At 31.8% G+C, this 15,540-nt stretch overlaps 1 protein-coding gene across 1 annotated transcript in view; it reads right to left on the bottom strand.

Annotated features, from left to right (window-relative positions):
- Positions 1 to 1,645: 1,645 nt before the first annotated feature.
- LOC133180171 (protein draper-like) overlaps positions 1,646 to 15,540 on the bottom strand; it is a 53,844-nt gene continuing 39,949 nt past the window's right edge. The window contains exons 6-10 of the mRNA XM_061314740.1: positions 12,678 to 12,815; positions 10,744 to 10,884; positions 9,355 to 9,492; positions 7,549 to 7,677; positions 1,646 to 1,806 (exon numbers count right to left, since the gene is read on the bottom strand). Of these exons, the coding sequence (XP_061170724.1) occupies positions 1,646 to 1,806; positions 7,549 to 7,677; positions 9,355 to 9,492; positions 10,744 to 10,884; positions 12,678 to 12,815 (707 nt within the window). The remainder of the gene's footprint in view (positions 1,807 to 7,548; positions 7,678 to 9,354; positions 9,493 to 10,743; positions 10,885 to 12,677; positions 12,816 to 15,540) is intronic.

Below are 15,540 nucleotides of genomic sequence, written 5' to 3'. Positions count from 1 at the left end.
TTTATATCAAAAGTATAATTATCCATTTACATTTATGATATTTTCACCATACAAAAATATGCTCACATTTTGCTCATCTTAAAAATACAAACCAGTTCGGTGTGACCGGTCGGCAGGGGATGCTTACTCATCCATGGCATCTGATCCCACCTGTTTCTAGAGGTCCGTGTTTGCTCTGCTCCTAATTTGTACTTTTTTATGGGCATTTTAGCTTAATTACTGTTCGTTATCTCCATATATTTGATTCAACTAATTTTGGCGAATTGTGACACTTTCAAATGTACAAAATTCAAACATTTTTAATAAGGCCAAGTGTATATATTTACGTAGATTTTTTTTTATCAAGAGTGTATGATGTTGGAGGAAGTTGGTGAATTTTTTTTTTTTCATTTAGATTCAAAAGAGTGTTTGGTTTGAGTACACATGCATCCAAATTCTCAGTTTTTAAGTTGAAATCAATTAAATATTTATCAGATAAAAGACTATGCAATTGGATTCTTTCTGAGCTGCAACACTTGTTACAACTTATTTCTACATTGTATTTATTAGGACGCCTAATAGAGGGCCTTGGGGTCGAAGTACAATAAGGTTGATAGAAAATAATTTTGCACACTACTTAAGCATCGTCAACAGCCGTCTTCCGTGCAGACTTGCTAATACTGTGGAGCACAAGGTCATTTTTTACGTTCCAGCCGATACGATAACAAAGTAGTTTGTTGATACTGTGATGAGCATGGCCACAAACAAAGGTTCTGTACAAAAGAGGATCGAGGCAATGGAAACTGTGGTGATCATGCTATAGGTGTAATAACTGTCCCAGTATCAGCAGTGTGAAAATTGCTTACACTTTGATAAATCTCTGTTTTGATTGTTATGATCTGTTAACGAAACATCACTGAATAAGTTAAGAATGAATTCAAAAAGATTAGAATTTTCAATGAGATTCATAATTTTCCATTGTCTAATTTTTATCTCTATAAATTCCTATTAGAAATAAATTCCTATGAGAGATAAGAGCAACTAAAAAGGAGTTTTATCATGTATAAAGACACAGTGGTTCCCCATGCACAGCCTTATTAATTGATTGAATAATTAATTTAAGGTTAAGATACTTGTCTAATGTGTGCGTTCGAGCGAGAAGGATTTCCTGTGGCCATCCATCTACATATGATGCCCTTATTTAACTCTTTGGCACGAATTGTACAAACCAGGAATTAATTAGGACGCATTGAATATTCTGCATGGGAACATACAAATTTTGTTTGGTGTATCTGAAATCGTATTTTGCCATTTTTTCTAGCAAAAATCTTTTTCTTATTAAAAGAAGGGCATTGCAGTGCAAAAGGGCATTACACCATATACAGAAAAGACATTGCACGACTTTAAAGGGACATTGCATTTTACCATGCTAAACGCTCTAGAAAAAAACACTATACACTTTGGTTTACACATTGTTCCGAAGCATAGAACTGGTATTACATATTTTACATAACTACTTCTGTACAATTCAGGATTGAACTGTTTTGAAATGTTATCTAATGGTTTATTCACACATTTCTTTGAATACAATTTACATAGTCAAGAAGTTTTTTTCATTACTTATTCCTATAGCAATTACGAATTTCCAAAAAGCTTCACATTTATCTTAATTAACAGTTGATTCAAGATTCTCATAAGGGTTTTTCTCATAATGTAGTTCCTGATATGCACTCTCGTTTTCAATCACATGCAATTCCTGATACAAGATTGTGTCTTTTTGTACAATTTTATTTGCATCTGAATGTCCTCCTTCTTCTCCATCGATTTCTGTGGAAATATTCCGATCTTTTGGCATTCTGCAGATGCTGAACGTTTTCCTTCCACTTCAAAAAAAAAAAAAAAAAAAAAAAAAAAAAAAAAAAAAAAAAAAAAAAAAAAAACATAAATGATTGCGTAACTACTAGTGTAATGAGAAGAAATTCTTTTGCCTGCATAATTTCACAATTGCCGTCAGTTTATAAATAATTACATGTGTTTCTTTTTATTTTATTAACATATTCATTTATGACTGATTGTATGTTGTTTACGTCCAATTCGAGAATTTTACATCTTTCCACCCCCCCTTTTTTTTTAATCAAGAATGCAAGCTACCTATTGTAAATATTCACTCATTACTGATGCTGATCGATATTTTGTCTTGCTGTAATGTCAAAATTTATTGTAAATTTGAAATCTTATTAATGGAGTAGGATAATTTTACTTTTCAGTAAGCATCTTTTAAATTAAATTGACTAAATAAATTAAAAGCTAAATGTAAGAATAAAAGTGTAAATAAGTACCGTATAAATAATACAGCAATTATCGCAATCGCAACGACTGCCATTGCTCCCAAAATGCCACCCACTGTGTAATATTCTTTCTTATATGATTCTAATGGTTTTCTGTCTTCCCCTTAAAATGGAAAATATTTTGAAATATTCTTTTCAATGACTGTTACACATGTCCTGGTATTTTTCAGTTTAACATAATAAGAAATAATCAGTTATATTTACTTCTACAAAACGCGGTCGAGTAATATCCTACAATTAATAACATTCATAACACTATTATGCACTGATACTGAACAGGACTTTTTCATGTACTGGCATGATTACGAAACGTGCAGATATTTCCTTTCAACAACAACAAACAAAGGTTAATTATAAGGCAAAAACATTACGTCAATGGTAATCAATCAAGTTTGTAGAGAGTCATTTTCATTTGCGAACGATGTAAACATAAAAAAATGGACAAAATTGCTGACTCTTTAGAAAGACTCTCATAGTAAGGATCTATGAAAATAAGGAAAACCATGTTAGCACAAAAGTACAGGGGGTGAGAGAGATTAAAAAAAGCCAAAGTGTTTTATGGATTGGATTATTTCTTCTAGGGATACATCCTAACTTTAGAACGGAAAATAGTCTCAGAGTGATACAGTAATCCCAAGCTGAAATGGATGATGAAATTTCATAAATGTTACGAAGGTAACATTGTCGGAAAATTAGTCTTCCTAAACTTGAGACATTTTTTGGAACAGTGTCAACACTTTTAGAATATAAACTCAGTCACTTGTATCTGAAGCAGCCGCCTATTCTTTTAATTTTTTCCTCACTGAAAAGACGGCGTCCATACATTGTAACTTCTACAGTAAAATTCAGTCAAAAAAGTCACAGGATTCTCAAAGAACTACGCACGCTAACTCTCGATTCCAGCCTACATTTTACATCCATTTAATTCAATACTAATGGCAATTTAGCCATAAAATCTTTGTTGAATGCAAAGAAGAGTTGTATGGTAATTGATTAATAATTTTAATACCAGTGTTAAATAGTTAATTACGCAGCTAGGTTAAGGACGCCCATGAAATATACGCCTTTATATATTCAGGGGAAATGAATACAATTTTTAATATTTTTTTAACAGCAGTGGTTTCGATAAATGTGAATTTTGGTCTTTGCATTTGTATATATCGGGTCTCTGCTGAGTTCGGCCAAAGTGACATCGCTTACATCAGCTGTTTGTCACGTGACAGGTTTAAAATTGGACCATATATGTACAACTACAAAGATCGTAAAAGTTCAACGATATACGGGCATCTTTCCGCTATAAAATTTATTTTATTTTCTTTGAGACAAGTTCCTTAACCCGAAAAGTGCTGGGAGCAACTTCCTCATGCTCGAGAATTGTTAAAAATTTAGCTGTCTTTCTAGAAACTCCAGACAAAAATGTAATACGCACTGGAATAATATGAGATTACGGAATAAATAAACAATGCACAACCAGCTCCCAGCACTTTTCAGAGTAGTAGGAATAAAAGCTAAACGTGTTTAAAAATTCAGAATTGATAGTAAAGCGGATATCGTTGAACTTTTGATATTTTCGAGGGGCTGGACCTGTCATTCTAGCACGTTACTGTACAAATGTGCTCCCTACGGCTTTATTATAAGTCTACATATTATCAATTTAGTTTGACAATAAAATGTGGATTAATATATTTCAGAATATGTCTCTCTTTTTGTCCGACTACGCATGTTTCGTATTTATTTTTATTTTTACAAGCTACGATAAAAGCTTGATCCACGCCTCAAGTACAGAGAAACTGCGTGTCAAACTGAGAAATGACGTCATCTCAGTAAGTATAGCGAGATCAAGCTGGCTTTCATTCTGCAAACGCTAAGTGCTATTATGGCAAGATAAGTTGCACATCCATTTATCTTTATCTCAATTATGAGAAACGAAAGTATTTAGTGTGTTTTAAAAAGAACATATATTATTAATTCATCGAGATTCATTTGTATTGTTTTAACGTGACGTCATAATAGCTTTCCCGAACCTCTGCACAGGCTGACATGTATATGGGAGTCCTTAACCTAGCTGCGTACTCCTAGTTCCAGCTCCTTTAATAAGGGGGTAGGCGATGTTTTCCATTAGAATCGGACTTGAAAGCATCAGCACATTTTAAAAAATTCTTGGATATGAATAAATGTTTCTTAAATCTTTTTTTATGTTTTACGCCTATAAAATTAAACATATGTAATTGATAAAATACAATGTTTAAGTTGTAAACCCCTTCGAAATTGGTGAATAAATGAGCATTTGTGTCCCTCTTTGTCTGTGAATATATGTCCCCCGTCCCCCCGTGAAACACAAAAACCTTTGGTATGAATTTGTGAAACAACAATCCATATTACCTTTAAAAAGGAATTTTGGTTTCACTGGGGGGGGGGGATGTTTTGAAAATGTTTTCTGTTGATTTCTATAGTGAAAAACACAAGTTTTACCAAAATTATAGAGTAATTTTTCTTTCTTTTCCTAAATAGGTAATGTTTTATGAAAAATTATAAATACCTATATAAATATGAAAAATTATTCAAATGTGTTAACTTTTGAAAATTGACTTGGAGGTAGGCGGGAGAACAATACTATCGTTCGCAGTTCTTTTGCTTCCTTACAACCGAGTTTCCTTATATCCATACAAGGAACATACTGAAAAGTCTTCTAGGGATTCGAAAAAAGTTTATTTTTTTTTTATTAGCGAGTTCTTTATACCTGAGTTTTACTGTAATCACTTAAAGAGAAGGTACTAATGCAGAGATTGGTAAAATAGAGCAAGAAACACTCAAAACACGTTTCCATCAATGCAAAAGTCAAGAGTTACATAATTTAAGTTCCTGAAATATTTTTCTTGTTTCACGAAGGTCAGAACTCAACTAAAATTGCTTATACTCTAACTAGCACGCTAATGCAAAAGTCTAAACATAAAGTGCATAGAATAAAAATAATATGGTAAAAATATACATACATGTATAAGCTACTTTATTTTAATAGACAATCCTTAGCGATACCTCAACGATAATATTCAATAAAAAGAAATTAAAAATTAATAAAAATCGTCAGCTATAAAATACAAGAAGAAAGAAAACATACATTCTTCAGACTAAGGTATTTAGCATGTTCTGAATAGATAACATCACCGTCTTGAGTTTTTTGTGATGAAGGTTGGATGAAATGATCAAATACTTCAGATCTTGGAACGTGAAGTGGACTCATATTACGATCTAGATAATTTATATGAGATGGTGGGAATTTTTCCTTAGATGGTCAGTATGTTCCAAAGCGTCATGATAATCATAATGCAGCGACTGTATTTTAAATTAATTTCATGTTTTTGAAACCAGTATTTTGCTTGAAATCATATGTTCCAAATTTTTAATTGACTTTGTGATATCGCAGAACTTGCATTTACGCCACTAGAAGGTTCAAAATTAACGAGATAATAATGATATAACCATTAAAAGTATATATGTATATACTAGGGATGCCCAGTAAAACCATGGACAAAGCGTTCTTATTGAAAAATAACGCATGCACTGAGTCGAATAATTTTACAGCAAATCCTTATTCATCATATCTGATTACATCTTATTTTATATCTATACGAGGGTTTGTCCATAAAGATCGTGCTCAATGAAGTTTTTGTCAAATTGAATGGCGTTATATATGTATTGTATACCAAAATATTTGTTATGGAAATCCAAGTCAGAATACTTTAATTTGGTTTTGGTTAAATTGTTTTAACTTAATAATTTTTTGTAAAAATTACGGTCCTTTAAGGTCTCAGATAGTGCGTACGGCCCAGGGTTAAAATGTCATAAACTTTGAAATTAAGTTTTGAATTAAAATGATTACTTTCTTCATAAAAGTTGACAAATTTTATTAAAGAAATTAAATTAAATGTGTCTCAAGTAAAACTAAAAAAAAAAAAGAAAAAGAAATTGCTTAAAGGCAATTGATCTCACAGTTTAACTGTTTGAAATTCTCCCATTAAGAAAATATCTAATCTATTTTTTGAAGAAGAGGCTTGTGTATAAAGAGGATGTAAATAGTATAGTTTGTGTAATTAATTAATCTGCAATCAATCGGAACTTTATTGCAAGGTTTGTTCTTGAATTAGAATAATTCAATCTCTGTTATTAGAAACAGGTTTTCCCTGCAATAAAGAGCTGTAATGGATATAAATACCTTTACCTTAGAATTTAATGTGAAGACAATGTCTGTGCTTTTATTCTTTCAGCCCTACAAGCGCTTGTCTGGATAATTGAGCTAGAATATATTATTTGTGGTCAAGATATTGACAATTACATGTCATATAATGTATATACAGTTTAACTCAATATTGACGTCAGCTACTACTCCTTCATGTCTCATCTTAAAATTGTAAATTTTAGATAATTTTATTATTTCCAAGAATGTTTGTTGTTAAGTAACCAGAAATCGAGTAGGCAGTTTAAACTTGCCATAACCATTATAATGAAAAGTACACAAAATTATCAAATGATATTTGGAGGTAATGAACTCAAATTGCATCTGCTGACCATTCCAAATGTTCCTCCTATCTCTACCTACTAAGAGCGTTGACTAAGACTAAAACAATGTTTGAGAAAACTATTATTACATACGTGTATAGATATAGCCTAAAGTCATCGACCGGAGCGGAATGGATAATTTTTGGTAAAGATTAAAACCTATCCCAGGCCTTTAGTTCTTACCATTTTATAGTCTGAAGTGAACTCCTATACATTTATACCTGACATCGGCCCATACAAACATTAAGCAACAAGAATCTTTTGCCTATATATTTATATCATATCAATTCTCTTTTCATGATTGGATGAATAAATATAGAGACGGATGGTAAACACATACTGTAAATGTATTATATTTAGCGTATACGATATTGGCTGAAGTTGATTTTCGAACAAGTTAGTGTAGGTTTGATTTAGCGCATTTCTTAATGTTCTTATTTATGTTCATATGTGCAAGACATATAGCATTGTGTTTGAATTGCAAGCAACTTTCCGCCAAAAGCGCTAAAAAGAATACACAGCCAAGTGAAATACGTAAACAGTATTGAACAATTGATAAAACATTTATTCCTTAAAGAAATTTTGTCTCTAGAGAAGAAGTTTCAACCACTTAAAATTTTAGGATTAAATGAAGTTTATCAAATAATCATTAAAACCAACTCACCTTTCTCAAAAGTATTTCCTTTGATGAATCCAACCAAACAATTACCATCAGTTCTATTACACGTAGCATTGATACAGTAATCTCTACAGTGTGCGTGACAATTCTCTCCGTAAAATCCCTCATCACATTCTGAAGTTAATGCAGGAATGTTTTAGAGTAAAGTTTTATAGTAGGGCAATGTTTCAATGATCCAGTGTAACTAAAGTATCAAAGTATTGGTTATGTCAGGGTCTCAACAAATATAGTAGTTATATTATGTATATTATAGAACATCAACCAAAATAGTAATTCATTGTGCGATTTTCAAGGGGGAACAATCATCGCACCAAATCAGAAACGATGACAAATACATAAATAAATCCAAGTCAGTCTTATATCTTAGTATTATTATCAAGATATACATCAAATATCCTGATATAGAGCAGTATATGTTATGTTTTATATTATACTTAATATAAATAACACGAATAACTGTAATTAAATTTCGTTCGTACAAAACATAACACTTGATTTAATCTCCATAAAATTAAATGCTAGATTTGCTATTGAGAAAATCCTTTTTGGAGAAAAACATTCTATTTAATCAATGTTTTATTCTTTTTACTTAAGATCGATCTTTGAGGATCAGTAAAAAAATAAACGCAGCTCTGTTAAGGCGTACTACGAAGAAATCAATGGAATATGAACGTGCATAAATACATACCTTTTTAAACTGAATTTATTTTTGAGAAGCTACTATATTATCACATGACTTTAATATTAATTGAAACAACATTGTATACGCTGCTCTGTATGGAATTTGGTTTGGCCACGTTATTTGACAGTCACGTGATAAATGTATGTAATGTGTACTGTATGTAGGTCATGAACACATTTCAACATCGCAAGGGCATACCCTAGTTAAAATTAAAAATTTAAGTAATAAATTGTTTCTACATAAGTTGTAGTTTATGGAAAGTGCTGCTGCTTTAAATAGAATTCGCATCTTATTAGTTTAATTTCAAGTTATTTCGCTCTAGTCGAAATATGTGTGACCTTTACATAGTATTTTATGTATTTATTAAGTAATCCTCTCGATTTCAGGAAAGCAGCAGCACTTTTCAAGTTAAGAAATGTAACCATTATGTATATTTAAAAAATGGTCAAGATCTATAAAGTGTATGCCCTTGTGAAAAGGTGATTTAATGAAGCAACGCGGCGTGAAACATGCAAACCCTGTACAAAAAACACAGTAGAATTAATTCAATACATTCTCTCGATAGTTTTTAAATAATGGCACTAAACAAAGGTATCGGATTTGTATTAATGGTCTACCTAACATTTGCAAATAATATTCTGTTTAATAATAATTTGCATTTTTCACTGTGAAGAAATTACTTGATCCGCCTCTCACTGCACATAAAATGCGTCAATTTTTACCAAGATGACGACATGTCAACAAGTGCATTGCGATCAGTGACTTGTTTATATCTTGCTTTGTGGGATTTAACTAGCGATAAAAATGAATGCAGTGGTAAGTTTTGATGTAGTTTATTACTCTTATGCAGTTTAAAATCGCAAATTATTTCATTTTCTGTTATTGTGAGGAATTACTATTTATGTGTGATGTCACAGTAAGCATTTCCCTTATAATTTAGGCCCCGCCCCCTTTATGCAGCCTTAACAGATTTGCGAATGTATCAAAGCAATGAAAAATGCAAAAATGTACTTGAGAAATCTTGCAATTCTTTAGGGTACTACTCCATACATCCTGCAGGCAACTGTAAAAAATGAGACAGTAAATTACATTTTTAAAATCAAAATTACCTTTGTTGCAGTGTGGTGACCCTGTCCAGCCAGGAGAACACACACAGGACCCATCGGTGATTGTACACTCATTAGGAGTGTGACAATTTATTGAGCATTTTTGTGAACAATCAGGGCCAAACAAGCCTCTCTCACATGCTGAAACAAATTTTAGATTTCAGTTACTAAATATACATCAATATACAATACATGTTTATTTAATCCATATAATACACATAATTTATAATCAACAGTAACATCAAGAAATCAAATAAGTTTTGTTTGTTTGTTTGTTGTTTAACGTCCCTCTCGAGAATTTTTCACTCATATGGAGACGCCACCACTTGCCGGTGGAGAACTGCAAATTTTGTCCTATACTCGGCACTTACGGCCATTGAGCAGTGAGGGATCTTTTTTGTGCCAGCATCTACTGCGGCACGGGACCTCGGTTTATACGGTCTCATCCGAAGGACCGGTCTCCACGTCCCACAGTGGGATTCGAACCCGCGACGTAGGGAGAAATCAAATAAGAAAATAGAGAAAAAAAAATTCTATAAAGGTTTTTATTTCATTTCAGTTACTTTATAGAACATGTGAAAATTTACATGATATCTAAATCAGTATATATTTCTTCGATAAGGTAAAAAAAAATTTCAGAGATTCAAAATTTTAAATATTACAATATGTATAGTAAAATGAAATGTTTTTGCACCAGTGTTCTGACGTCATATGTTTCATATCTGGCCAAGCGAAAGAATTGTTTTGAATGAAATCAATTATTGCACCTAATGTACCCATTAACAAACAGATTGGGAATAATTAGATTTTTGACAGTTAGTAACATGTCTTGTACGGCGTTTGAACACAGAAAGGTTCACATAAAGGAATGTGAGAAGATTTTTCTTTACATTCCTTAAAGAGGGAAGAATTTTTCTAGCAATCTTGAGAACTTTAAATTAATATAGATATTGTATTAAATTAAGAATGGGTAAGACTATGAAAGAAAATATTCGAACTGGAATATTGAAAATGATTATTGCTCAAAATCCGTTTATTACTTTCCTTGGTTTCATTCTATTTCATTTTCTGAAGAGTTTAAATGCTTGTTATATTTTCCTGTGAAGATAATGTTTAAAACACCAAGTCTATTTAATTTGTTTATCCTTATGATCAGTTTATTTTATGAATGACACTTATGATGTCACAGTACCACGTGACCAATTTTTTTTTCATTACTAAAATCCAGAATATTGGATTTTTTTTTTTCAAATAAGTATGGCTTTTTTTCAAGCTACATATAAATGATGGATAAAAAGATAATGATGTGTTAAAATATATATTTTCATTTAAATTTGTGGAAATTAAGCAAAAATGTTAAAAACATTAAGTATACTCCTGTGTATTTCTTACATTTGATGCACCCATCACCAGTATATCCATTGTCACAACCCTTGTTGCAACTTCCATTTACATGATCACAATTTGTGTCATTTAAGCAGTGACCACTACATGTCTCTTTGCAATGGATTCCAAACTTTCCAATAGAACAGACTGTCAAAAATATATTCAAAATTATTTATTAAAAAAATGGAGAAATAGGAAGATCTGATGTATATTGGGTTAATTCCGATGTAGTAATTGCAGATAAATTCATAATATGCTTACTAATACCTACTCCTATTACAGAAAGATCCTATATACCCAGGACTACAACCCAAGTCACAATTGCCTGTTGTTTTGTTGCAGTGAGAACTATTCAAGCAATTTCCACTACATTTATGAATACAACCTTGGCCATAGGTTCCATATTCACACTCTGTAGTTGAATTAAATAAAAGACGTACATTGTACAATATACATAATATTTTGATTTAAAAAACGGTTATTTATCTATTTAGTGATTTATTTATTGAATGGTTTTTGTTCCATTTAGCCTTTATTACGATCGGATTGCTTTTGTTATCAGCTCTTTATTTTTGCTTGATTTACTCGCGTATTTTCTCTATTGCTCACAGCTATCTGATTGACTCAGACTAGATCACATAATCAAGTGTATAACAGATTCAGACATGCAGACCATGAGCAAACCCCAAGCAAACACGGGAAGCGAACCCCGGTCTGTCCTCGCCTTCAGTCCGCTTTCAGTTAGGTTATATCTGGTTGGTACTGTACTCGCTACGAGTATGACATCACGAATACAAAATAATATGAAATGAAATATCTGTATAGGAAAACCAATCAATATCGAGTGTTGTGACATCATCACTATTATTCATTTTAGAAAGTTGTTTTTAATTTTTTGAAATATTAAGTCAGTGTTTTTTAAGCTTTAAACTAACACTGTCTTTATCTTTTTCATACTTCCTCATGTGATCTAGTTTAAGCCATCCTTTTAAAAGGGTGGGAAGCAGATGTGTCATCAACAAAAAAAAAATATTAAAATATCAAACACAAGAATGGAAATATGTTTGTTGACTTCTTGCAGTGTTTCATACATGCACAATGTTCACTGATTAGAGATTTTGAATGCGAAAGGTACTGGGCAACTATAAAAAAAGATACCCCAGATATATTGATTTTATAAAGAAAAAACTATGGAAATGAAAATGGTTTTGAAATACAAGGGAATAGCTTAACCTTTGTTACATAAGGGCCCCATCCATCCCGTAGCACAACCGTCTACACAACTGCCTGACTCATGATGACAGGAGGCGTTGTGTTGGCAATGTCCAACACATCTGTGTTGACAACCAACTCCATACCATCCAACAGGGCACACTGTTTAAAAGACTATAACATGCAATTAAGAATTGTCTGATATGCCATTACGATTGAAAAAAAAGATGTGACCAACTACTATTGTAGAAGGATGGATAATTTCTTTAAATTTTATTTATATTTCGAGAGTAGTGTCGTAAAAATCCTATATTGAAAACAAATCATACGTAATTTGACTGTATCAGTTGCATTTATTAATAATCGTGTAAAACTTGAGGAATATTTCAATTTTATTGCAATGTCTGTCTTCACGTTATGTTTTTGAATTTTAACAAAGAATAACTGTGTATGCCCTTAAAATTTTTATATCTTACTGTACTATTTTTCTTTTATTTTCTCATTCTGCGGAAGAGTTTTCAATAAGTTAAAAGGAAAGTTACATTGTACTTTTTTCCAAGGATAATATTGATGATAATAATTACGATAATAAACATAATGATGATAAGAAATGTCCATATTTCCAATGTGCCGTTAAATGTCAATAAAAAGAGTCCATAATTGACAAAGACTTTAATAAAATTATATAGAGTTCGAGACATATAATTACTCATGTTTTGACGCCATACATTTATCACACTTGTCGCCTGTCCACCCTGGCTTACATCCCAGACATGTTCCATTAACTATGTTGCAGCTATGTTCTTGACAGTTCACAGAGCAGGGTAGGTCACAGTTAAGACCATAAACTCTCTTCTTAGCACAACCTTTTCAACAGAATAAAGAACTTTTTAGACGAAAGTATTTATGAATATCAAATTAATGTCAATATTCATATTGGTTGGTTATCAATCGAGCAATAAGTAGAATGAAAGAGAACGTAATGTAAAATCTATACTCTGTATATATATATATATATATATAATTATATATATATATATATATATAGAGAGAGAGAGAGAGAGAGAGAGAGAGAGAGAGAGAGCACAAAAAAATCACTTTTATAAGGATACCCACTTCCGCCCCAGCCCATGGTTGGTTTCTCGATCTACGGAATCTGTCTCCTAGCAGTACAGGAACAGCACGCGAGACCGCTCGGCCATCTAGGCAGGTCTAAAAACTTACTTTTGATGCCGATGGAATTTTCGCGGCGCCGCCCTACACTACACGGTAGTAGAATGGAATCACTTTTGTTAGGATAAGGATTTCTTTGTGCTTTCTATATTAAAATTTCTTCACTTAGGGCAATTATGTTAGTTTAGGAATTGTTGTAAAATGTGCTTTAAATGTAAAATTTGCATTGTGACGTCACAATGTGAAAATGACGTCAACATGTAGATGACTTGTGACAAAAAAAAATGGTTGACTCAGTCGTACCCGAGCAACGAACGGCTGTATGTTTCTCATAAAAAATAATTTGCATGTTAAGAAATAAAAGACTCGGAAAAATCCCTTAGCTTCTTTCAACAGACCCCTAGGGAGCATGTCACGTGACCGCCTGGATCACGTGATTTGCGTATAGGCAGAACAATGGCAGATGTGCATTAAAATCGGAGAGGACTACTTTAAAAAATAATGAACACTGAAACCTCCTTTTATTTCTTTTAAGGAAGTAATTCAATTAGTTCGCCAACTTTTTGATCATCCCTCGCATATTCATATCAGCCCTACAAATCCATTTCAGCCCTGCAGGAGCCGTATCATGATCAGCCGTGAAGGCTATTGTGATGTGAGGCATATCTCATATGCAAAAAATTATGTATTTTTAATAAGTATGTAATAAATACAAGTAATATTCCCCTTTTTATATCAAAAAAGTGCATATAACTCTTGAAGGAAATGAAATAAAACAATTTGAGATTTATAGTAAAGCTACTTTGATTTACAGTAAAACTCTGAAAATATAGTAAACTATAATAAATTATGATATCCTATAGTATATTTCTTTGTTATGGAATAATGATATACTTTTCATACAAACAGGGCGAACCCCTTAATTTTTGACTGTGATAGATGATAAAGTGAAACTTCTCCAACCCCCCAAACCCCTGAAAACCGGTTCTTCCTAAATATCAACCGAATTTATAAGTCCCGGAAGAATTTTTAACATTTCCTTACACATAAAATTCTCTTAAAAGCGGCCACCCCTGAAAAACGACCATCGGCCACTTAAGAAACGTAAGAAACAAAAGGTAATCTCCCCTCTTGAGACCGGCCACTTTTTGATTGCAAGAAATATAACTGTCATTGGCAAGAGGGGTTGTACAAAAAGTACATGTACATATACAAATAACAGGTAAGGGATAAATAAATATATATATATATATATATATATATATATATAAATGTACAATCAGTTATAGTGGGTTCAATAAGCGCAGTCAGTTTTTTGTTTAACATAAACTTTGATATTTTTTAAGTATCTATATCGCTTGCGTTCATTAGTTCTTTACTGGAGAATCATTTTCCTGTCGTTTGAAAAATAAATGCACTTCATAATATAAGGAATTCCATCACCGATACTATAACAATTAAACATTGTACATGTTTTTAAATTTCTACCAAAATTATTTCCCCTGCACATTTCAGTCGGAAGATGAACTAGCATGTTTGTTGTTTTGTGAGTGTAATTTGTAAATCTTAAGCTACACTCTACAGATAACTTTTGAGATCAAATTTTCTTTTTGAAAATTCTGTAATTTATACAATCAGGTGAGTTATCGACAATACTACAAGAAATCCATTTTTGCACAAATTGGTTTCTTACTATATCTTTAATAATTGAAGTAAGCCAGTTAAAGCTATTTTTTTTATTGATCCATAAATAAGGCAGTCCACAACAATAAAGGTAACTTTTATATATTTTATCCAAAAGTGTTAAAAAACCCATTCTATATTATCCTGTCAGCTTTGTCTGATCACAATTGTCTCACAAAGAAAAGATTAAGTTGAAAGCTTCGAATTAAGAAAATAAATGCACATATTTACACTCGTACCTCATTTGTAAATTTTAGATTTGATGGAACGATGGAGCGAAACATGCGGTAATGGATTGTATTGTATAAAAAAAATTAAAAGGATTTTGGATGTGAGCAAGCAAAGCTTAGACTTTTAGCAAACACGAAAACTAACCTAATAAAGGACCCCTTTGGGCCAACTACGAGTGTATTTTATGAAAAAAATATAATCTGAAGCTCACCTATTTGCTTAATTAAAGAGCTTTTGCTACTGAAAAAATTCAGTTTAGTGTATCAATATCTGCGTTTATTTTTCTTATCAACATATTAAAAAAAAGTTGCTGTCCTTTAAAAAAAGGACTACAATACGTGGATCATATCCATGTGTTTCTAAACGAAATTTAAAGAAATTTCTAGATTTAGTGATTTTACAAAGGTGTAATTAAATTTATTTTTTGTACATGTATCTTGTAATTTTCATCATTTTTAAGTCTGCTTAACTAGGCTGTAATGATAAAAAAAAAATTGTCGAAGT

The sequence above is a fragment of the Saccostrea echinata genome, unplaced genomic scaffold, assembly GCF_033153115.1.
Source record: "Saccostrea echinata isolate AGI-Se365-2 ecotype Australia unplaced genomic scaffold, CSIRO_AGI_Sech_v1 ptg000006l, whole genome shotgun sequence".
NCBI classification, from domain to species: Eukaryota; Metazoa; Mollusca; class Bivalvia; order Ostreida; family Ostreidae; genus Saccostrea; species Saccostrea echinata.
The sequence above is the reverse complement of the archived record's forward strand: the minus strand, read 5'-3'. Positions and strand labels throughout refer to the sequence as shown.